General features: G+C 32.9%; 2 protein-coding genes across 11 annotated transcripts in view; one reads left to right on the forward strand and one right to left on the reverse strand.

The window, feature by feature from the left end:
• Positions 1–12,690, forward strand: part of LOC142984291 (uncharacterized) — a 74,851-nt gene extending 62,161 nt beyond the window's left edge. For 2 of the 9 annotated variants that reach the window (XM_076131779.1, XM_076131778.1), the window contains exons 11-20: positions 212–341; positions 1,306–1,409; positions 2,043–2,063; positions 2,732–2,926; positions 3,295–3,392; positions 3,670–3,773; positions 4,499–4,586; positions 5,804–6,016; positions 6,538–6,690; positions 10,998–12,690. In XM_076131779.1, the coding sequence (XP_075987894.1) occupies positions 212–341; positions 1,306–1,409; positions 2,043–2,063; positions 2,732–2,926; positions 3,295–3,392; positions 3,670–3,773; positions 4,499–4,586; positions 5,804–6,016; positions 6,538–6,690; positions 10,998–11,046 (1,155 nt within the window). In that variant the 3' untranslated portion in view covers positions 11,047–12,690. Of the gene's footprint in view, positions 1–211; positions 342–1,305; positions 1,410–2,042; positions 2,064–2,731; positions 2,927–3,294; positions 3,393–3,669; positions 3,774–4,498; positions 4,587–5,803; positions 6,017–6,537; positions 6,691–9,212; positions 9,336–10,997 lie in introns of all 9 variants that reach the window. The other 7 variants (XR_012960144.1, XR_012960143.1, XM_076131782.1 and 4 more) reach the window with 7 other exon arrangements.
• A 601-nt stretch (positions 12,691–13,291) lies between these two features.
• The window catches only part of ena (ENAH actin regulator enabled), a 66,636-nt gene continuing 55,311 nt past the window's right edge, over positions 13,292–24,616 (reverse strand). For both annotated transcript variants that reach the window (XM_076131852.1, XM_076131851.1), the window contains exon 15: positions 13,292–24,094. In XM_076131852.1, the coding sequence (XP_075987967.1) occupies positions 24,066–24,094 (29 nt within the window). In that variant the 3' untranslated portion in view covers positions 13,292–24,065. The remainder of the gene's footprint in view (positions 24,095–24,616) is intronic.

The raw sequence follows: 24,616 nt of genomic DNA on the forward strand, positions 1-24,616 counted from the left end.
ATTACTTTAGTCGTATAAGAGTAAAAGTCGAACAAACAGACTTCAGCATTCGTAATATAGAAAAAAAAATACATCATACACATATACATCAGTCGGAAAAGTGAACTTACTACATAAAAAACCTCAATGTGCAATCAAATCCAGCCTAAACAATTAGATTTTATTAGAATTTATTAAGTAATGCATCTAAAACATTATCTCTGTTGTCCAGTTCCTGTTCATCGAGGGCGCGGACATCCCGGAGCTGGGCTCGCGCCCCGTCAAGATCAAGGAGAGCCTGCGCACGCTGTCGCCGCACGGACACCTCACCACCACCACCAAGACTATCTTCAAACAAAACGGTATGTTCCGTTTCATAATTTAATCATATCCTAAAAAAAGCCAAAAGCGATCTCTGCTATAGTGTAACAAAAAATATCATACACGTTATTTTCTTTGTGTACAAAATTAAGTAATTACGGCGATACATTGAGATGAAAAGTCGCATGGCGTCGCATTGTAGTAGAAAATGTACAACATCGTGACGTTATTAGCCCCTACTCCGTAACTTTAATGCTTTTTCACTTAATATTGTTTTTTGATGCAAAAAAAACGGGTATGAAATTTTTTACAACAAAAATTAATAAAATAATCGTTATTGCTAAACTAAAAAAACTCAGTTACCCGCAGGCTTAAGTATCTGACGGTGCCCCGTGTCATACAGCTACTTTATTTAAGAACTATATAGAATTACTGGCTGACCCGCGCAACTTCGCTTGCGTCACATAAGAGAAAGATTTTCCCGATTTTGCCTCATGGCCGTAGCGTGATGTTATATAGCCTAAAGCCTTCCTCGATAAATGGTCTATTCGATACAAGAAGAATTTTTCAATTCGAACCAGTAGTTTCTGAGATTAGCGCGTTCAAAGAACCAAACAAACAAACTCTTCAGCTTTATAATATTAGTATAGATTTATTATAATCTAAATTTAGATAAATATGTTCATGCTAAAGGCTCACCATTAAGTTGTCAAACTCCTTTTAACAAGATGTGTTTTTTACGAAATATTTCACGTAACAGTAAATAAAAATAAATAAACAATCTGAACGTCAATCCTCGAATAGAGGTTGGGCTTTAATATGCATAGATTTTCGGCGAAAATAAACTTTATATAAGTAGTTTAGTTGTTTGTGCCTAGAAAATCTTAGATTAGCTATCGAATTTCATACTGCCATTCTTATAGTTCCGTATCTTTACTACGTCACTATTACCTACCCTAGTACTAGCCTCACCCACGAGATGTCAGCACTATATCCTTTCACCAGGTCACGACAACTCCCAGCTGACAGAGTCAGCTCTCCGCGAGCTGGAGCTGAGCCCCACGAGCGCCGCCAACAAGTCCACGCTCATCATTCATTCTGTGCAGAGGGTATGTTTGTTTGCTTGTATGTTTGTATGTAGCCCGGCCATGAGAGGACCGGGTTTAATGGTTACGGGAATGAGATAGAGATATTTTTTTTTAAATGTTATATTATAATATTATTTAGGTAAAAACACTTTCTTAACAAAAAATATTTAAGTTAATTTATACAAATGAATAGCTAGCACAACATTATCCATGTAGGCAGGTCTTTTAATTAGATAATTAGAAAAAAAATACAACAGTAATTAGGCTCTAAAGGAAGACAGCGCCATCTATCGGTGGCTATTATAAACTTTGAATCACAATCATTCAGTGCTTTTTAGTGATTTACGCAATGTGCCGTCATACTTTGTGATAAATTACCTAGACCTTTTTAAAACATAACACTAGATAATATGTTAGTTTTTACTTGTAGTGATCAACTTTCAGAGAAACATAAAATAGTTTTTCAATACATTAGATTAAGTAGACCTACATTCTTTAGTTAATTTAGGAGACTTAACTTTTTTCTATTCTCATTCCCCTAACTGCTACGAAAATGTTATTGACAGATTTGTGTAAATAGTGTGACCCCTTGTGACCGAATGTTAACACGTTTTGATTTACTTTCCATTGCCTGGGTGTGCTGTGATAACATAGGAACCGAAGAAATCCATTAAGGTGAGCAAAATACAATATTCTAGCTATTTTCATTAGAAAAATCTAGATTTTTTTCGCATTCCAGCCTTTTGACATTTGCATTTATTAATTTAAAAAAAACAATGCCGTGCCAGTGCTTTCGATTTTTAAAATAATAAAAAAGTAAAGTAATGTTGCCATAAATAAAATTAGATAAAATAATATTTAGATGATGTTGTTTTTGTGTAAAAACTTTGCGTTTAATTAAACTCTCGCGTTAAGTAATTAAAACGCTTAAAAGTTGCTTCAAAGCTATTAAATTCTTCAGTTTAAATGATTATGTACATATGTTTTTCATCCTGGGCATGTTTTTGTTTGGTAGTTAATTTGTGACGATCAATTAAAAAGTTGTATGTCTAAGATTACTTGTTTCGTTTCAATAATATTAAAAATAATTTAACTATGATCCCTTTTTATATTTATTGAAACTATTTCGAATAAAGTTTAGTCATAAAAAGATGTTTTGAAATAACAAAACTATTTTAAAAATGAAAATTATACAGTCTTAAGGATTTTTCTTTGATCTTTTGTCCATCCGAAAAATACGGTATCATAGAAAAATCATAATGTTATTATTGCCTGTCACAAAATAACTACTAAATCCCGTGTGCTGTGTTGCCACACTAACACTTAAAAAACTACCATAAAAGGTGGAAATAACCGACTCGGGGAAATTCATCGAAGTGGAAAGAGCTGAAGCGGAAACGGATGTGGAAAAACCTCAAGAGAATGGTAAAATTGATGAGAGTTTGGACGAAACCCCGGTAACTCCGAGCCCTAACACGTCTCCGGGGAAAACAGTAAGGATTAAAGAAAATGGCGCCAAAACTAACGGAGATACGGAGGTAAAGTCATGTTTGTGTTTTTTTAGTTTACTAAAATATATTAATATGATTTTAGTTTTGTGTTTTTGGTTTTTGTGTTGATTTTTATTTAGTAAGTATGTGTATTTATTCACAGTGAAGTTTTTTATGCACAGATTTTATTTATTTATTTATGTAATTTATTTTCAGCAGAATACAGTTACACTACGATATATCAAACTTAACTTAATACTATTTCATCAAATAATTTTGGAATAAAAAACACTTGTTATTTCACGCTAAGTGTGATGAGCACAATTTAAAAACAATCATATTTTCACCAATATTTATCAAATTATTGCCATTTGTCTCGCAATTACATTATTTAATAACAATCAATGATATTATAGCAAGGAGACTACGTCCATCATCAGAATGAGAACGTCCCGCCGGAGCCAGCGCCACGACAGAAGCGTAGGAGGGATTTCTTTGGAACTATCAAAAGAAGGTAATGTTACTCCCACCTCCTCAACTTTAATTTATTGTAGAATTGTTAAAAATATCAATTCCAGATTTCTTTACTATGATTTTCCTAACCATGTAAACACATTATACATATAGCTGATGCGCATAACTTCGAAAGTCATTCTTGTATATAAATTACTGGTCTCTTTGAAAATCTAAAATGAGTTTGCAGAAACTTCATTGTGAAGACCAGACAGCCACTAATTTGTGGATCTTCTTTCTTACATCAAAGAGTTTATATTGTTTTTATAATATTTCAGACTAGGCCGGTCTAGGGTCCGCGGCCAGTCGCTGGACCTGACAGACTCGGAGCTGGAGAACCAGAGCCGAGTGCGCAGCATCAGTGCTGAGAGAAATAATCATGGTTAGTACATAACGACATAAGCTGACTGCTTAGTGGTATAGTTGGTAGTGTGTGTAACAGCTCGAGATCTTGTGTTCAATTCCCAAATCAAATCAGTATGGTTAGAGGGTGTACGAGTATGTTAGATTGTTGTTGACGAGTATGTTGATCAGCAGATCATGACGTCTTGGGTTTGATTCCCGGATCGAACAAAACCTTTTGCGATTTAATTCAGAAAATTTCTCAATAGTAGCTTGGAATTTGGTAACGTGCCAGGTAAGTATATGGCAATAAGCTCGCCCTCTATTACATGAAACAAACATTAAAAATATCAAAACGAGGGTAGAGAAGTATGAAATGCACCCTCGTGATATAACAGAGACCCTACTGATATAAGAGAGTTACTAATAAATAAATAATCTAATTTTCTATGTTTAGTACTCGTAACCGATGGTCCTGTATGACAAGATAGATGTTAATGAGGCAAAGAAAGTTTGTAAGGATATTACCGAGTGGCGTTCTCTAAAAGAGTGGCCAGGAGTTTGTTGCCAGCTCTTCTCATTGGCCCTACCTTCCGAACTGGCGGTAAATTCATTCTCTGTATCATTGACTATCATAAGTGTCAGCATTTAACCTAAATGTATAAATGATTCGATTTAGATTTTTCTGGTCTTTGCCAACTCCTATGAGAAGAAAGGGTGATTTTATGTATGTTTGTATAATCTATTTACTTTTTCTATTCACAGAGAAAGCCCTATCCATCCCCAATAGGAACGTGTACTCAGCGGGCGCGTCACCCGCGCAGTCCGGAGATGAATCCAGGACCTCCAGGAGGTACGAATCATACCATCACATTACTACCTTTATATAGGACAGTAATGGTGTGTAGACTTAATAGAAAATATATAGTCAGTATTACTCAGTTTAGACTTAATATAACGGGTTTTAGAAATTTAAATAGATGGGTATTGAAAAGTAATGGTCGGGACCTAGAGTAGATTTGAAATATACTATATTAATTAACATCTATCATGTTACACTTTTTTATAATGGCAACATTTTTTGAATTTGTAGGGTGTTATACAAAAAGTGTAGAATTTCAAAGTCAAAATTATTGTTGGGCAGAGAGTCTCTGAAAAATACATCAGTCATCAATACTTTTTTTTAAATTAATATTCTCAGATAACTTAGCATCTTTTTCAAGTAGACAACATTCTCTGAATACTATAAATTGCGTAGACACTGTCAATTTTATTTATGTATATGAAATGGGATATGGATTTTAAATGGGTTACAAAATTGTAAAGGTGTGGCTGTACTTTCGATGTTTGTTAAAAAATTCAAAGTAGTATGGTGAAGGGTTTCTTATTTCAATCATTCATTCATAAAACTACGTATTTGAGTGTTTCATTCATTACTATGACAAATTATATCAAATATTGTAATATTTTCCTTCAACGAAATAAGAAAAGAGGTGAAATTAATATTAAAAAAGTTGATTGTAGATTTGTAACTATGCTTCTTATATTGTAGAAGTTTAACATTTAAAATAACTGAGTTATTTAGCCCGAGCTTCGATTAAAAGTATCTTAGATGCTTGGGCATTGCCTTCAGTTAGCTTGGCAAGACTACATTATTTATAACATGAATATATAAATATATAACATCCAAAAACTATATATTTTAAAAACAACTAACTTCACCGCTTATAATACAAATAATGCTGTCTTGCCATAGACAAAAATTAAAAAAATACAACAATAACATCAAAGACACTAATAAAGGAATTTTTATCTTTTTTTCATCTGTCAACACTCACATGCGCTGGGGGTAATGGCACTCTGCAATCTGGTAACACTGGTTTTTCATACTAAACTATTGTATATGTATGCTTGGATGTAAACGCTATATTTTATTACGTCTTTGCTTGCACATATTATTGCTATATTGTCCTTTAATATAACGCCTATTTTCGCATGTCACTAATACGATTTTTTCTTTCAATCACCTAACATTTTGTGTCATTATTGCAATGAAAATTAAACCTAAAGATCATCTATTAGCGAAGTGTCCGGGTTCAGTACGGCATCAGCGAGGACGTTCATCCACGAGGCTTCCACCTTGGTGCTGGAGACCATAGAGGCTGGTATAAAGAAGCACTACCTGGTGCCTCTGACCATCGCTCAGAGGTCAAGATGGCGGCGGAAGGGCGTCAAACTTCATATTTATAATGAACACACGTTTATTGCTAAACATCTGAGTGGGTGAGTTGAATAAAACGATATATTTTTATTTCAAGATAATTATTTATTTGTAATTTTTTTTAGAGACCGCGCTTTTTAGAGGGTCTTTGTTATCTTCTTTTTCAAACAAAAGTGTATAAAATAGTAATTTATTTACTAAAAAGTTACTACTACTATTTACTAAAAAGAGTTGTTAGTTAATATTACGAGATTTAGATCAACTGATATATAATATTTTCAAAGAAATTAAAGCTTCATTCTGATTGATTATGGATGTACTTACATTATATTTTGTCAATCACTCTCAAATTTCATTTTTAAAGCAGAATTTAGTCAATTTGTATCCTCCTCCATAAAACATCATTCACATTGCTCCCAAAAGTTTCCATTTGTCCTTCAAAAACCAAATCTATAAATTCAAGAAAAATACACACAACTTTATAAGCCAGCAACCTCCTAAAACACACAAAGTTATCTCAATCAAATAAGTTTTTTTAAACACTTAGGTATTATAATACTAAACCAATGTCAACACATTCCAGTGGCACAGTTTGCGAAGTATGTGAAAAGACGATAGCGCGACGGCTCGGCAAGCAAGGGTACGAGTGCCGCGACTGTCTGCTGAAGTGTCACAAGCACTGCCACGTGAAGGTGCCCGCCACCTGCCCGCGCTCCACCGTGCACAACATGGAGCTGTGAGTAGCATTACACTTAATTATAACTGACTAGCTGACCCGCGCAACTTCGCTTGCGTCACAGAAGAGAGAATGGCTCAAAATTTTCCCCGTTTTTGTAACAATGTTTACTGGTACTCTGCTCCTTTTGGTCGTAAAACTTATTTCTACCTAATATTTGCTGTAAAATTATATAGTAGATAGTTTGTTAAGTTGAGGTGGGATTACAAAGAACGTTTTTTTTAGAACATACTTATGTAGTTCTTCATATTTTTTTTTATATATAAGATGGAGCAGTATTTCAACTCTTTTCACCCCACTTGTACATTAAATAATTTACACTACACATATCTTCAAAATGTACGTTGTAGCAAATAGGTGACAAATATGGAAGGTATCAACAACAAGTTATGAAATTAACATTATTGGTACAAAATGTCTGCTATAAGAATTAGTATCAATTTTTATACATTAATCATCTGTAATCTAAACTTATAATATTGATTCATTTTCTTAGTATTTTGGTAAAAAAAATTAAATGACTGGTCACGTTATAAATTTAAAAATTGATGCTCATAAATGAAATTATTATAGATTGTTGTTTTCAGAGAAGGTAAGTTTTAGTACGAATTATTATTTTATAAGTAGAATAGAACACGACAAACTATACTAAATACTTGCAATTTTTTCGTGAAAACATTTTGGTGAAATAATTAAAAAGTGTATATAAAATCAAAAGGAAAATATATTGAAAATAAATGGAATAAAATAAATGTTTTCACAGAATTTCAAAATATTATAGACAAAATTAATAAGGACTTGTTATTTGTCAATTATACTACCCCTGCACTTTGCTATAAGCCAAATAAAATGGCGAAACTGTTTTATAATAAATTATAAGAATATTACACAAGTCCTTAATACATTAAATATACACTATTCTGCCACAATATATCAGTAGCTATGTAATTATAACATTATTTAAAAAAAACAGCCGTAGTTTGGAACATAAGCTATTCATATGATTTCTATTAGAAAAAAGATTGTTGAAAAATTTAAAGGAAAATATGCTTATGTCATTCGAACTATCATAGAAAAACTTTTATCAGAAATAACTAACAGGGTCATTTTAAAAATATATAAGTATGGTGAATAAAAATAACATTAAACTATGCATAAATAGTTGCAAAACTATAAATATAAAAAAAACAATGTACGACTACTACTACTGCACTTGAATTCGTAAATTAATTTCTGATAAAAGACGACATTTTGCATTTTACAATTTACACGCATTTATCTCGTAATACTCTATTATAGCGACCAAAAACAAAGCAGAAAATACTGTCAATATTCTAACCTAACTATCAATTTAAATTAAAAAAAAAAACAATTTTCTGTAAAAGTCAGACATTTTGAAAATAACGACTGATTTTTCCATTATCAACGTATTTTCCATGAACACTTTCGTGGAATATTATTGTGATATTTTTGACAGACAATAAATGGAGAATCTCTTTAAATCCTAAAAATTATTCGTTAAAATTTGACAATGGGATAATCGAATTATAATTTTTTGCCGTCTGTTATATTTTAAAATTGTTTGACAAACGTTTGTTTTTTGGTCGGCTCATATATAATAACTCCATCTATGCTGTATTGCTTATATGTATTTTTATTTTCAACGCTGCCAAAGGTCCCATTCCCATAGCTTTGGAAATGGAAGGTACTCGATTAGTTTAATCATTTTTAATATTCTGATAGCGATCACTCTAGCTCATTCGTTTGGGTTTTTTGACAGACAAAGGCACCATTGCCATATTAAATATTTAAAGACATTTGCTGGGGAATTCCGGTAAAATGTTGCCAGTTTTTTCTTTCAATTACTTAGATTTTATGCAACTGCTACTCGGATAAACTTATTTTAATTGTCGATATATTTTTCGGTTTAATTTCATATTGGAATATTTTGGAAAGTTTTACATAGCTGTCGGAAAGCCCAAACTGATGTTTTGTTATTTTTGTGGCTGGCATTCACGCGCGCCATATTTCGTTACAAAATTATCTTCTAGTCTACCTTTTTAAATACTTTTGTAATAAAATCACTATATTTATTTCCTTCACAAACTATACATTTCACTCTGAGTGTAAAATTAATAACATAAGCAAAGATTTTGTATTAATTTAAGTGAAATTGGAAAAATCATTGATCATAATTTCACTCATTCTTGCTTTGCTTATAAAAATGTATATAATATATCATTCCTATTCATAATATTATTATAATTTTATTTTATATATTTCAAATATTTCAAAATGTATTTTCTCTACTCTGTCTATAATTTAATCTGTCTGTCTTTATATGATTTGCACTTATTTTCTTGTATTTCCAAAACCTACTTTACATTCCTACTTTCCGAAAGTTTTTTTGAGTAAAATTAGGGAAAAAATTGGTTTTAAAAAGTGCAAATCATGAAAAGAAAAATATTATCTATGTAAATATATATTTATTCAAAATTAACCTCTTATATACGTTTTTCTAGATCCATGCTCCCAGTGCTAAGTGAATAGTCAAGCTAAGAAAGAAGACTGCAAGAAAAAATATTAAAAAAATACAAAAAAATGATTACAAGCAATTTTCACTCAGGTTCTTTAAAACTATTAAAGTTTGTAGTCGTCACTTATTTATTTATTTTTACGTTTTCTGTGTGGCATGGTTATGATTTTATATGCTCCTTACACACATTCTTCCAAGTCTTAGTTATCCAATCTTCCAATTGTGGAAAGTTATATCGTCAAACAACTTAAACACAAGTAGATGTTCTAGAAAGCAAACTGTAGCAACGCGTATCGACAACTGGCTAACCATCGAGAAATAATGTTGTATGAAAATCTGATCAGCGCCATCAATCTGATAGCGGGCGTAGTAGGAAATAACTCTTGCGGTTCAATACTTCATAGTACCGACTGTAATCAAATCAAATCAAATAAATCAAATAACTTTATTTATCAGACCATTACAATCCATATTTGTTAGTAAAATGCAATTTGCTTAAAACTAATTGTTAGTACATGAATGAATAATATACGATATTTATTAAATATATTAATTTCTATTTTTCTAAATACCTCCGTATTTAGAAAAATAGAAGTCAATGAATTAGCCTCCACACTAAATGTCTCATTATAGGAGACCCAACATCTTCCGCAACTGTTTTCAGTATACTATTCCGGCTGCCCCGTATTCTGGTAATAATGGAGAATGTTTGCTTCCGAAGAATGGTGGCGAAACCATCCGTTCGATTGCTCGCGAACATTCCTGACGCGCTACAGAAGCGAGGCAGCCCGAGCAGCATCCTGAAAATGTTATTATATTGTACGCGCAGAATTTCTAGCGTTTTTTTGGTATAGTCGACCCATAGACTTCCCGTGTAAAAGCTCTGACAGAACGCCTTAAAAAGGGTAATTTTAACTTGATTAGTACAACGAGAGAATCGACGAGCCAACATATTACCTTCGAATTAAAGTACTGAAGATAGACCCAGTGCTTATTTCAGTTGACTGTTCTACCAATCGGGCGATCGAAGGGTAATAGCCCTCGCCGAGCCCAGCAATTCTTTCTAAGTGGACCTAAATATCGTTAATTATAATGTAGCTTAATTGTTCAAGTTGTTGACGACACTTGAGATATGTGTATGTACCGTGTTTGTGTTTTAAGAATGTGAAAGGGAGCATACAGTTCTGATTTTATTTATTTTTGCGTGTGACAGTGAAAATGCAATTTTTATTTCGGCTTTTTATGCATGGATTAACTAAAAACCAGATTAGCAGTTAGTTTTTATTTTATTTTCGCTGAAGGAAAAACGTGTTTTAAATGTTGCTTGTATAATTTTTATTTAGATGAAGATATTATTATTGTTAACTTATGTAAATAGGTATTTGATGTCGTCTGCATGTCATTCACTATTTTATTTTTTACAACACAGTACTACTATTTGGCAAATTTATTTTCCCCTAATATACATATGATTACTACACTTTGCTAGTAGAACATCCTCTTTTCGCCTCTTTGCCAGAATATATAATAGCTTACTTAAGGGTTACTTATTAAGATTGGCTTATTACATTACAAGTAACGTAACTAGCAATTTATTTGGAAACAAGGTTGACTCCATTTGGAATATTGTCAACACAATAAACAACCAATGAATAAAACTTAACTTTTATGGAAGAACTCTTTAACCATCACCTTTTCCGCCAATGTTGACTCATTTATGTCAAAAAATAAATGTATTTATCCCTTTTTAACAGTATCTCACTTTTTCCAGGACTTACATCGCATCACCGTACGCAGACAAAAACATAAGGATGCTGTGATTTTCATCTCATGAGATACGCTTGCGAAGTGCACAAAGCATCATTTTCAAAAATACACATAAATTATTTAAAGAAAACTCTCTAAGTACAACACTCTATGTACCCTGCTGACATATACAATATATAGGCTTTTTTACATATATTTATATGAAAAAAATGAAGTTTAAAATTTAGTATTTAAGTAAAACGTAGGATTTCTAAGCGTCGCTGACTATTTAAAATGTTGAAAATGTTACCCGCTTTTTGTCACTGCTGGAGTGTGGTTTACTCAGATACCTTAATTACCTATTAAATTTGATTCAAAGCAATTAAAATCTCCAATAATCCAGCAGAGAATATAAACTAGAAGATGGCAACATTGTGATTAGCTGCGACAACACAAGTTAGATGTAATAATAAGAGAAGTAATCAAACTAAAACACTGCCAGTATCTGAGTAAATTGCAGTTTCCCATGGCGTTAAAATGTTAGGATTAGTTTAGGTATCGCTAGAGCCCACCATCAAAGCCAATTTTGAAGCAAAATATTAGATTTCATTACCACATAAATTTAAAATAAATAACGTCAGCCAAAATATTTGAATGTCTACACAAAATTTTCTACCTCATTTCTTCAAAGTTACGACGATTTAAAAATAAAGTTACCATTATTACTTTTGTTTATTTTTGTTGTTGGAAACACTGAATGTTTTAATGGAATTGTTTTAACTTGATATATTTATTTTTAGTTATTAATGTGCTTGCTCGCACAAACTTGTGATCTGTAATCGTCAAATGTGCAATAAGTCTAATATTTAATAAAACACGCGCTTTGAGCTTTCAAATTTATACCTTACTGTCTTAGTAATTAATATTTGGCCATATTGACAGTGACCACCTAGTAGATTTTCGAATTATTACTGAAAATGGACTTTAAACTAAATATGTAGTCGAATATAATAGACTAACTAGTCCTTAGCCAATCAATGTAAAGGTGCAATAACATCTAATTGTGATAAACACGTCCAGAAACTCGTCTCGAATACTTTTCAGAATCTATTTTGTCTATTTTCAGTGATAATTATAAATTTTCTCGTATGTAAGGACGCGTATTGTTGATTTTTGTTTATTAGAGTGACTGACAACGTAATGTAACTGCTACAAATATTCTGTGCCTTAATTTTCCTCCTTGAAGGCCAGTAATAGGCATTAATTAAGTGTAGGCCTAGGATCGGAGAAAGTAATGGTACTAATACAGTAAAGACAGACTTGAAAACATTTAGTCGAGAATAACCAGTGTGCCTAAATTCATATTTTAATTCGACTAATTTTAATCGTTACTAAATCTACAATTTGACGTTATAATAGTGTTGTTTAATTTTAGTTGATATTTACTTAGTCGATTTTTTACATAGTGTGTGATTCTCCGGGTCCCCCGTACATAATATTTGTAGCATAAGTATTTTTTATGTTAAAAGGAAATGGTTCATAATATAATACATGACAAAATGTAATTGTATCTTTTGTAAACTAAGATTGTTAACGCATAATGTTTTTATGTGGATCCGTATAAATATATACTATTATTATTATTTATAAATGTTGCGCAATGTGTTCTATGTAATTTTATTTTTCCTCTTTTTTAATAAAATGCCTTTTTTTCAAAACGTTGTTTCCTTTAACAAACCTCCAACCTCTTCTCAACCACACACATCTCGCGCAGGTCATCCTATGTGCAGAAATAATTATTTGACTAATATATTATTAAATACTTACCTAAAATTTATAGTCGTTACCTCCCAAGCTCAGAACTCTCACTAAGCCAATCAGGCTTGAAGATAAGATAAAACGTAAGGAACATCGTATCCTAGGAAAATGGAAATTATATATTTATAGACCACAGCTACGACAGAGATAAAGATTAACAATAAAACATAATAATCATTGATTTATCCGTTTATTACGCCAGCATTATGTACATTACATCAATAAGCTAACACTCCATACGATTTAATACCGTCGCGTCCATTCTTTATCATAATACCTTTTACATGCCACAGTAAACAATCGACTTATGTACTTATTTATATTGGTTTACTAGTTAAATGATAAACAGCTAGGTTTTAAATCCTGCCGTACAAAATACGATCCTTTGGACTGCATAAATAAAATAAAAAATTAATCGAAATGTCAAATAATCGACTATAAATAAACAAAAAATCGACTAAATAAAAAATCGATAAAGGAAAAATGAAATGAAAAAAAAAGTACGATCACAAAAAAAATATAATTCGATACCAAAAATTCTATTTACATGATGTGACTTGGAAATAATACACATTGATACAAGTACAGTACAACACTTTATGGTAACCTACCCTAGCGACAATTATATACGTTACAAAAGAGAATTCGTCTCAATAAATTACAGAAAATCGTTTCAATATACATAGCGCGAAGTTGAGTTAATATATCGGAGATAAGATTAAATAACTACAGTTTAAATATTGCAATTCAAATTGTTTGCTTTCTGTTTCAGTTCCTTCAAGCTGTTTCCAATCTAATTAGCTCGATATACATTTCATTAAATTTAGTCAATCGCAGCACATAAAATTTTTAAACAAATCAAATCATTTTGGATTTCAAAACAGAACTCATTTAAATTTCTTTATTATGCGTTCTTAGTAAATAATGTTGTTTGTTAATACAATTTTGAATAATAATCTCAAATAAGGTTTATAATTTCAAATTAATGTCATTTTGCCAGCATACTGTTCAGTATTGTTTTATTTCTACAAAGTCTTTATTATTCCAAAGCTGTAATAATATTGATTATTAAGTATAGTTATATTCTCCGATAAATTACGTCTCATCTTCCATTTAATTGTCTTACATTATAATGCACCACAAAAAAATTACTAACAAAAATATGATTTTACATCGATACAGTAAACAAAAATACTGGATTCTTCATAATGATAGTCGATTTTCTAACGCAAACTAAAATGTTCTATTCTATTCGATTATTTAGTCGATATCTCGATATTGTGTGCACTGTATCGTTTATTTTTATAACTACATGTGCTGTAATTGATTCAGAACTATTGTTTTAAAGTTAACTAGTGGTGCGAATTAGAAAATCGACTAACGTACATCGGGAAAGTTCTCAAAGAACTTATTAATTTCAATAATCGTATTACTCCAAAATGATATTTATTAAAATAATTTGGAGTGAATACGTTATAAACCTTTCAACATTCCATCTTAAAATGGCATACTTTCTTTGACATATCTGAGACCAATAATACAATTAAATTAGTAACCCAACTAAAATTTGGTTAGTTTTTTTTATAACATTGTAATACTTATTATTATTACTTATTATATAATATTATCACTACGAATTTTGTTAATTTACGGTTTAGGGTCATAATCAAGCAGAAAAATAAAAAACATCACTATCATAAATGCTTAGTCAGTCGATAACTAAAAATGGAATAAATACATGATTTTGAGCACCAGTTGCTTTTTTAAACTCAAATTCAGTGTATAGAGGACATTGTTTGCTTTTGAGAACTCGTAAAAATGCAGTTGATTGAAGATTTTTTCATAAAATGCAATTTTATTTTTACTTTTAGCTTTTTATACCCGTTGGTCAATTCTGAAGGGTTTTTTTCATTACTTTGTCGAGTCACTCAAAAGCGAAACGATGTCAATTTTTTTAAGAAATCCCAAAAGAGGATCATAAATCTACATAAAAAGTTCGAAAACTGTCCGTTTTTATATAAAAAGTCTACACATAGTGGTGTCGAGTGTGAATTTATTATAGGCCGATGATAGTGTTCGGTCTTGGGCGGTTTAGGGAGAAAAAAATAAAATATTTTTGACGTTACTTTTCCCGCCATTTTAACTGTCAATGTCAAATAGAAATTTCTATTAATGGCGCTCTATTTAAGTACTCATTAGTACAAAACGATACATTTATTTTTAGATTTCCTCATGATGTTATCAAATGCCTTTCACTACAATTATCCAACAATCAGCATTGCAAAGTGCTATTTTTATTATTGAAATAGTCACATAAAATTGCTAATACTGTTGTTGTCAAACTCACATAATAATATATGCATACAAATAAATCTGCATTAACATTTCAAATAAATTCAAAACTAAATCCAATAAAAAGTTACGTCAAAAATATTTTCTATTTTTATAATCTGGCAGCATTTTGGTACTATCAAGGTACGTAAAAAAAAAATTAAATTATTGTTGATATGTCTGTATGGCATCCGGTTTTATCGTGTTAATAATATCCAATGATACTTATACCGAATTGTCGAACATATCAACTAAAAAAAACGTAATTTAGGACACCCTTGTACAAAAAAATAATGAAAAAAAAACTAGTTTGAAAATTCAGTTCTTATGTACTTCTTTATTATCCCCTAACAGTTGTAAATTGAGCCCTAAAATGCAGATCTCGAAAGGAAATATAAAAAAGCACAACTGGGCTTACTCCCGACTAACATCAAATTCAAATTCGATTGTATCAAATTCAAGCTTATGTCAAATCGTTTGTTTTAATTCCAAATTACCCCGTGATTACACACTGGTTTAAAATGAAAATAATTTAAATCAAAATTAGTTCCACTTTAAACCTGTTTTCAAACACGCACTAGTTTGGAATTAACAGTTCGATTCGACATTAACTCGAATCTAACTCAATCGAATTCCAGTTCGATTCTATCAAAAGTAAGCGGGCAGATCTGAAATTTGAAACTAATTTAACAAAAGGATAGCTTACGTAAAATCATTTTAATATGAAAGAGCGAAGAGTCTAACTCATATGCAGGGTGTTCTATAGAAAATTATACGAATATATGAAATTATATACGAAAAATGTACCTAAATGAGATGAAAACTGGAACTTAACGTAAAAAACGCGGCTTGGCCTGGATTTACCTTCTGCGAAAGCGAGGAAGATGTTAGTACCTCACTTAGATGTTTTTAAACTCGTTGTTTCGTCATATTCGTCAAGTACCAAGAAGTTTCAAGTCAAATCCAGTGGGATGGTAACCCAAGCGTGTACTATTTACACGTCGCTATATACATGCTATTTACATAAGGTTATAAGAACCAAATACGTGTATACGATATTGAGTTCTTTCACCTGTTGATAAAGCTGCAATTTACATGCGAGTGTCCCTGTCTTACGGAACCCGTGCTGAGTCGAGGGTCGGTCGGCTCACCGCGAATGCGGAGTTCCGAGAGAAAGTAGGCGGTTGACTTCTCACCCATCCATTGCTGTCTCCCTTACTTGGTTGCTTTGGCGGGTTAAATTTTTAATCGAGCACCTGTACTTTTCCGCTAGTGATTGCAACCTTGTAAGGACACTGATTGGATATATTGTGGATAGTTATTTAGTCCACTTCGGCATTTTAAGTTGTTGCAAGTCAGCAGTCTAAAGAAGGTAGCAATAGACGTTAAAAAGTCAACAGCACAGTGGGACGGGTGGCCCGAGAGGTAATGAAAAGCGTTGAGGTACTTCCAACACGTCCTCCCGCCTCGTTGGACGTCACCTGAAGGCTTACCACCGTCACTACCACAGACAACACGACATTCAGAGGTTAAAAACTACTAGATATCAAAAATCTACTCGGTGTTACCTTCCGGGCCAGTGGCAGAGCACCTGATACTCATTTAAACAGATGGAAAGGTTCGCGTTTTCACGCTTATGGTACGCTATCCATTGATTAAATGTTGCCCACATCAGGTCCTAGGCCAAATGAAACTAATTGCAGGTTATAGCGGCGACCGAAGGATTGGAAAGAGGGTTGAATCGTGCAAATGAAAATTCGAAGCACTATCCTAAACTGGTGCAGTACGACCGAGCTGTACAGAGTGAATTTTGAGAATTTATAAATTAACAAATGTTTTTGAAAATGTATAAATTTTCTATGTTCACTGTTTTCGGTTCGACTGCCTCCTGCTTTCAGGGGTTTGTGCCCGCAGACTTATGCAGGAGGGTGGTGATTCAAACCAGCCGGGTTGGGCCGGGTCCAGCAAGGGCCAGGTCCAACCCTACCACCTGTCCCGGGACGTCGCCTCTTACGCTCCGCTTTCCCGGTGGCGGAGGGGATCTGAGTATTCTTATCCGTCCCCCCACGGATATGTCTCTGTGTACCCCAAAATGTCTCTTGTAGTCTAGGATAGACTTTATTGTAGCTTATTGGTCTTATTACTTTGCTGGGGGGACGGAAACCAGCCAGTTTTCAAAAGTGCCATTTCAAACCCTCAAAAAATTAGAAAATCAATTCGCTGCTTGAAGGATCTATGTGTAATAATCATGTATTACTCTGTTAAATATTTCATATGCTTTTTTTACAAAATGGGAATGACATATGACCCAGTGCACTGATGTTTTCTAAGGTAAGTGTTTTTGCTATTGTCCGCTAGATGGAGCTAGGTGTCTATAGCATTCTAATTGATGTATTTTGACCGTGCCTCCCGAACTAAAATCAGCTAGTTTATTATTTATTTTTAATAATAATGTGATGTTAATAAAGCTCACATTTTGGAGTACAGTGAGATTTTAATAGATCAGGCGGGAAGACATTTGAACAATATGTTTTAAAGGCCAACTTTGATTGTGAGTATGGCAAGCCATTGTTATAAAGTCACTTTACTCTTTCATTAGAAATGTAGCTGTAACTAGGTTTTTTGGTCTTTGCCAACTTCTATGGGATGAAGGTGTGATTTTATGTATGTATGTATGCATGTATATTGTAACTGGGTTTTAACTGTGTCAATGGTATATAGAAGTTAATCATGCATTAGTATCGTCTAACTTATTATGAGTTAGTGAAACAACAGTTCAAATATCTAACCGCCTGTCCAAACTTAAATCTAAAACGACTGCGAATAATGTGGAAAATAAAAAATAATAAGAACTATTCCCGTAGAATACCGTTACTTACGAATGCAGAAACATCATTCAATTTATATGCTCAAAAGTATTTCATCAATGCGACAAAGACACCACGATTGTTAAGAATTCATAGCTAATTCGCACTCAGTAGTAGGTAAACGATCTATGGGTTAAGCACCCTCAACGCGGACATTATGTAGATGGGTCGCTTAGGCGTATTTGAGCTGAGCGTCTGCTTTTGAAATGTTAGTCCCGGTTGTTGTCAATTAAGTTAACAGTCGTAAGCCATGTCAAAGATCTTCGGGCTTGAACAACTTTGACACTAGGTTGACCACTAACCATACGGTGAATAAATGATTGAGACTTTTCTGCATTCGGCCATAAAATACAGGTATTTCAAATACGGGAATATAAAATAAAATATGTACAATGGTAATGTATGTGAATGAATAATGGTAAAATGAATGACAACATGCAACAATTATTAAATGAACTATAAACTACACGAATGATATAATGGCGATGATTTATGGAATGATATTATATACTAACTTATGTACTAAGGGCGAGATGTTAATAATCAGCTATGCTTTGCAGTGTTTTCCTGTGATAAGAGGTACTTGCTATTTGCGTGTTTGCTATAATATGAAAATTTCAACAACGTATATAACCTTTTTTCTATGTTGGAGTCGGCTTCCAGTCTCACCGAATGCAGCTCGATACCAGTATTTTACATGGAGCGACTGTCTATCGGACTACCACAACCCAGTTGCCTGGGTTATACCACGATATGCAATAAGACTGGTTGTCAGACTTTCAAGCTTCTGACTACTGTTAACGACTGTCAAAGATCTTTGTTAATGACAGCTGCAATATGGTATAGAACAGTAAAGCGCTACATAGCTTAAATATTAATTACTCACCCAAAATATGAAGGAAATAAACGTTAACCTCACAACATTTATTTATGGGACTTCATAAAATATCAGTGTTATTTATATATCTCAAGTCTAGTTCTAAAACGAATAAGCAGGTGGGTTATATACCCAGTATTTACTGCATGATTCAATGTAACGTATTTTTTTTATGTTTGTAATTTTTTTGTTTTTTAAGACACTACTCCCGCACTAAGAATTGCTCTTGTGTTGCGGTGACTTTAACAAACATACAAACAACGGACACAAAGTACAACCAGAACTAAAACGACTATTTGTTGATCGCACAATTGTAGCAGCATGCCACTACCACTGCGCCACGGATGCAATTTTAAATAACAAAACATAATATATATTTCCTTTAACTTCAAAAATACTTGCTCAAAAGTGTCTTTAAACTGAAAATCTATTCCTTATAAGGTCCACGTATATTTCCTTTAAACGACTACAGCTACATTCACTCCCCCCTCCCTGAGGAGGTAGCATCTTGCCAGAGTGACTAAATACTTGATGAATATAACATATACCATGCACCCACACATCTCTGGATTTGACTTAAAACATTAAACTAAATCGTTTTTATGTCGTTCTTTGGTCTCTGCCTATCCCTTATGGGAAAAAGGCGTGATATTATGTATGTATATATGCTACATGTGGGGCTATATGGTCTCTGCCTACCCTTATGAGAAAAAGGCGTGATATTATGTATGTATAGCTTTTTACAAAAGTTTAAAAGCATTGATAGCTCAATTGAGTAATACTCGATTTTGGCTGATAATTAATTAGTGTCTACGGCTAATATGACTGCTCGATCGAGTAAAATTCTATACGAATTTGCTAAATAGTAGCGACCAAATGCCACCTGTGCCGAAACGTCAAGAAATCCAAGGTAAAATACTCGTTAACACAAAAGTTTAAGTCATAATCTTGCTTAATTTCTTAAACTTTTTTTTGTAAACACATTGGTATTTATGTTTCAAGTAATACTACCCTACAATATGAGTAAGGCAATTTTCAAAATATCCCTTTTTAAACTCAATATTAAAGTGTTGAATTCAAAATCCTTTCTTTTGATCACATTCCCATAACTGTTTGTGCCATTTTGTGTGTAAATATGTGGTTTTCTTTGTTATATATATATAAAGTAAACGTATCAGTTTTTTTCGTATATATATTGTTCTAAACAGTTATATTGCGATGCATACTGTATCTACTTGTTTTATTATAATATTATTAGTCTCTTCTATAATATAGTGTAAGAGATTAATATTGATATATTTGGGTCATAAGAATCCAGGCAATATTATCTTTATTAATATAGGGACTGTAAGCGGTTAAGCAACCCTTGTTGCGGCCAATCTTTAGATGGGTAGCCATTTAGTGGTATTTGAGGGCGTCTCCGTGCTTTGGACGGAAATTCTATCCCGGTTGTTGTCAATTAAGATAGTTGTTGTTAAGCAACCTTTAGCACGGTCTTTCTGTTGATGGGTGACCAAGTGCAATTCGAACTAAGAGTGGCCAGTTTCATCTAAACCGGTCAACTATGCAAGAGATTATCTATAGTGTCTAAGTGCACAATACACAGGTACACTCTCTATTCCATCACTCTCATAGCCTGATGGGACGGGTAACCGACACGACCGGTGAGAGGTAAGGCAGGACATGATGCTCTCCGGGTGACAAAGATAGTCATGACTGGATCATATTTGACTGTAATATACTTATTATAATAGAAGAAGTGATCGCAGTATCATATGTTTTGGACTATACGGTCTTAAATGTTCGCTATGACTGGATTTTAGGCTCGCGTCGAGATATAAATAAAAAACACTATTGTTAATTTCATGTGAAAATAAATGCCAAATATAGATGTGTTTGAGTTATTAATATGTATATTGATATACCAATATAGATGTTAAGACCAGTCTGTTAGTTCTTTTGGTCAGTTTGCGAAAAAAAATATGGTAATTTTTAATAACTTAATTTTTCTTCCTTCAGATAAGTTTAAGTTAGTGTAACTGATGGATTCTTGTAGACATTTTCAGACATATTACTGATATAAGCTTTAAGACAGCAAATTAAGGTTAAGTAAGTGCTTGTTCACGTTGGAACTCGCGGGCGCGGTGGCGGTCGCGAGCGCGGGGACGTGGCGATTTGTGTTCACGTTGGCCGCCAGGCGGGCGTTTGGCTCAAACTGGCTCAAACTGGTTGATCTTACTTGACATCGCGAGTGAATCGCGCCCGCCACCGCTAGTTCGACGTGAACACACACGAACATCTTCACTTGTTTGATATTGGCGCGAGCGCGCCACGCGGGCCGCGCGCGACGCCGCTAGCTCGCCCGCGACTTAGACCGCGCGAACGGTTTGTACGTGAACACTTCGGTACATCGCCATATGTTTGATATTTCGCGACCGCGCCCGCCACCGCGCCCGCGAGTCAACGTGAATGAGCACTTAAGGTTAAACTTCAAATGTCATGTTTAACTTAAGGTTCTTTCTCAAAAACCACTGCAATAATATTAATGTGATTTTGATATAGACGCTTGCCATTTCCATGTCATAGGACACATAAAATCCCAGCCCAGCTAGTAACTCCACGTTGAATCCTTGCATTTTGGAGACAAAGAGGATCAAAGAAAACGCGATGATTTGCCAGTTTTGGAATACAAATTTGGTGTAGAAAGGATTTTTTTAGGAAACATTTTGGAATAACTGCTCTTATAAAACGGTGCTGCGAGATTTCCTTTGGCATGCGCTCAACAGTCTACCGCGTTTTTTCTTTTATGATATTATAACAATTAAATATACAGCGATGTGTTATGATTTAGCGCTGAAAGTTCTGAATTACATTATCACTAGTATGGCCAGTTAATCGCTTGCAATATCTTACCAGGAAATATTGTATAGCTAGGTTGAAAATACAAAATTGTATACTATCACAAAGTATTTATTACGACCGTATTTACTTGAAATTTTGACATCAATAAACTTATCTTTCATCGTTAGGGAAAACATTTTGGAAAATGTCTCCACTGAGTTTATACGTTTTGAAAGGCAGTTCTATATGGTACAATTAGTAAATTTGTATAGATGTTTCTTTCAGCCATAATATTTGTGTGAGCAGTTTCGTAGGTAAATGGCCAACGGTTGAAGATGGGCAGACAGATGACAGAAAACAAATATAATTAAAATGATCGGAACATAACTGTATTTTTGACAAATTAATCTTCAAGTGGTGTCATTTTCGAAAGGATATTTCAAAAAAATGCCTTATAAGTTTGTAAATTTCATTATAACAAAAGATGATTTAATTTTCGTTAAAAAGGGTTCAACTTTGGAACTTCCATATAAATAATAATAATAGCTCCATTAATGAGGCAGGATATATGCTATCTATCATTGCGCTTCGACCTATGGGAGAAGAAGAAATCGCTAGAAATCTAAATTTAATAGTTTATTTTGAGATATTATTATATATTTTTTTCTGGTTTCTGCTTTATCTTATTGGAAAAAGTGGGTGTTATTATGCAATTATATTTATTTTATTCTTCGACGAAACAACGAGTTTTCAAAACGTAGGAATGATAATAGTTCAGTCAAAAACTTAATACAAATATAAAAAAATAATGTCATTAGGAATGTTTTCTTGTCTTGTGTATGGCAATACTGGAAGCAAAGGGGGTTGCCATGACAGAAAATTACAAAAAACTTATTTTTATGGAAGACTTTCTAAAGGGAAGATGTCTGAAAGGGTGTCCTAGGGATTATTTTCTATTTAATATTATGTTTTTCAGGAAACGTTAAAATTGTTTACTTAGGTAATGAACAGTGACCAAAAAATATTATCACTAAAAGATTTTTATACAGAAAATGTCCGCGATAATAATTAATTTATTTACCCGACTTTTTTAACGAATAAAAGTCGTTTCCACAAACACTAATATCCATAGATTAAAAGTCTTATTTCTTTTTTTTAAACTACGCTAGTGGTGTACTTTCATGGTTAAGTTAGTCGATTAAATTTAGTCGATTTTGGTTGACTGTTCATTACCCATTTAGTAACATACATTTTTTACCCATATAAGTATATCATGTATAATATTTTATCCTATACTATTACGCGAGTCAATAAATATAGAATAATACTAATATAACCTGACACTAATTGGATATAATATTATTTATTTTATTTAAAAACCACGCATTTTGAATTTTGCTTTTCAAACGAATAGTACTTTGACACATAATTGTTAATTTTATGTACTTTTCGAGTTTTATTTTTTATCAAATTGTACGTGTATTTTTAGGCATTTAGTGAGAACAATTTCGTTTTTAAAAAGTAAAATACAAAATGGCGACAGCGTACATTCGAGAGCTTATCTATACGTATCCGAATAAATATTTTATTTAAGTATAAAATTAAAAAACACAACTGCTTTATGCTTTCGATATTCGTGCGTTAAGTCTATGCTCTTTACGATTCCGTTTATCGATTTATTTTTACAACATTTTTAAATCGATACACAATCACGAATAGTGACGTTCTAGACCGATTACAAACTGGCAACATTGAATACAATAGTGTTGCCATGTTTATCGTTGTTTTTTTAACTTGTCCAATGCCCTAGGTGGGCAACCCTATATATTACGTAATACGTTCATATTGATCACATGTGACCCGCGCCTACGTTCATGAACATATATTTTATTAAATGATTTTACTCTTACATATAATGGAAAAAATTGCTTATTAAATGCAATATAAAAGTTTATTAATATATATCACAAAGTCGATTAAAAGCTCCAAAAAAAAAACGAGGCCTTCGAAAAGAAACAATTCCTAGGTAGGTCGTATAAGTGTATAATAATTACAAAGCAGTAATATATAGTCTGTTTCCTACATTCATTTGAAAATGGCCACTGTTTTATCAATAAAGGATTATGTGATGTTTATAGGCCCTACAAAATTACAATATATTAGACCCGATCAGCTAAAGAGTAGCTTAGAAATGTCTGTTTATATTTAAAATGGTTCATCAGGTATAATTTCGTAAGTCCGGTGGTGAGATAGCGATGGTATAAACTTGTGGCGTACGCACTAGTACGCGTGTGCAATAAGATATATGTTCCGGGCGCGGCGAGTAGGGGACTAGCATCGGTGAGCGAGCGCCGCTATCTTACCTGCGGGCGAACTCCGCCTTCATTGCTGTGGAAAACAATGTTACATTAAAATAATTTCTCAAATAAAACCTAATCTTAATTTTGGGACATGTATTAAAAAATCTATCAAGATTTTGTTTGGATTTCTTTAGTAATAAGTACTACTAACATGTATATAATTTTTAAAAAGCATTGTTTTAAGCGCCTTTCGTTTAGACGAATTACATAAAATCAAGTATGTTTAACTTTAAACATAAAAGGCTTTTTTAATCTCTGACGCAAAAAGAGGGGTATTATAAGTTTGACGTGTTTGTCCGTCAGTGTGTCTGCCTGTCAGTGTGTCTGCCTGTCAGCGTGTCTGCCTGTCAGCGTGTCTGCCTGTCAGTGTGTCTGTCAGTCTGTTTGTGATGGCGCATCATAACTCCTGAACGAATGCAGTGATTCCAATTTAGTTTTTTTATCAATAATATCTTAATCTTAAGTTTGTTGAAGACCAGCAGACCTTTTATACTGTCCTTAAAAGATCTCGCCCCAAAACCTGTTTATTTTGCTTATATCTACGTAGAGT

The sequence above is a fragment of the Anticarsia gemmatalis genome, chromosome 26 (genome assembly GCF_050436995.1).
Source record: "Anticarsia gemmatalis isolate Benzon Research Colony breed Stoneville strain chromosome 26, ilAntGemm2 primary, whole genome shotgun sequence".
Lineage (NCBI taxonomy): Eukaryota > Metazoa > Arthropoda > Insecta > Lepidoptera > Erebidae > Anticarsia > Anticarsia gemmatalis.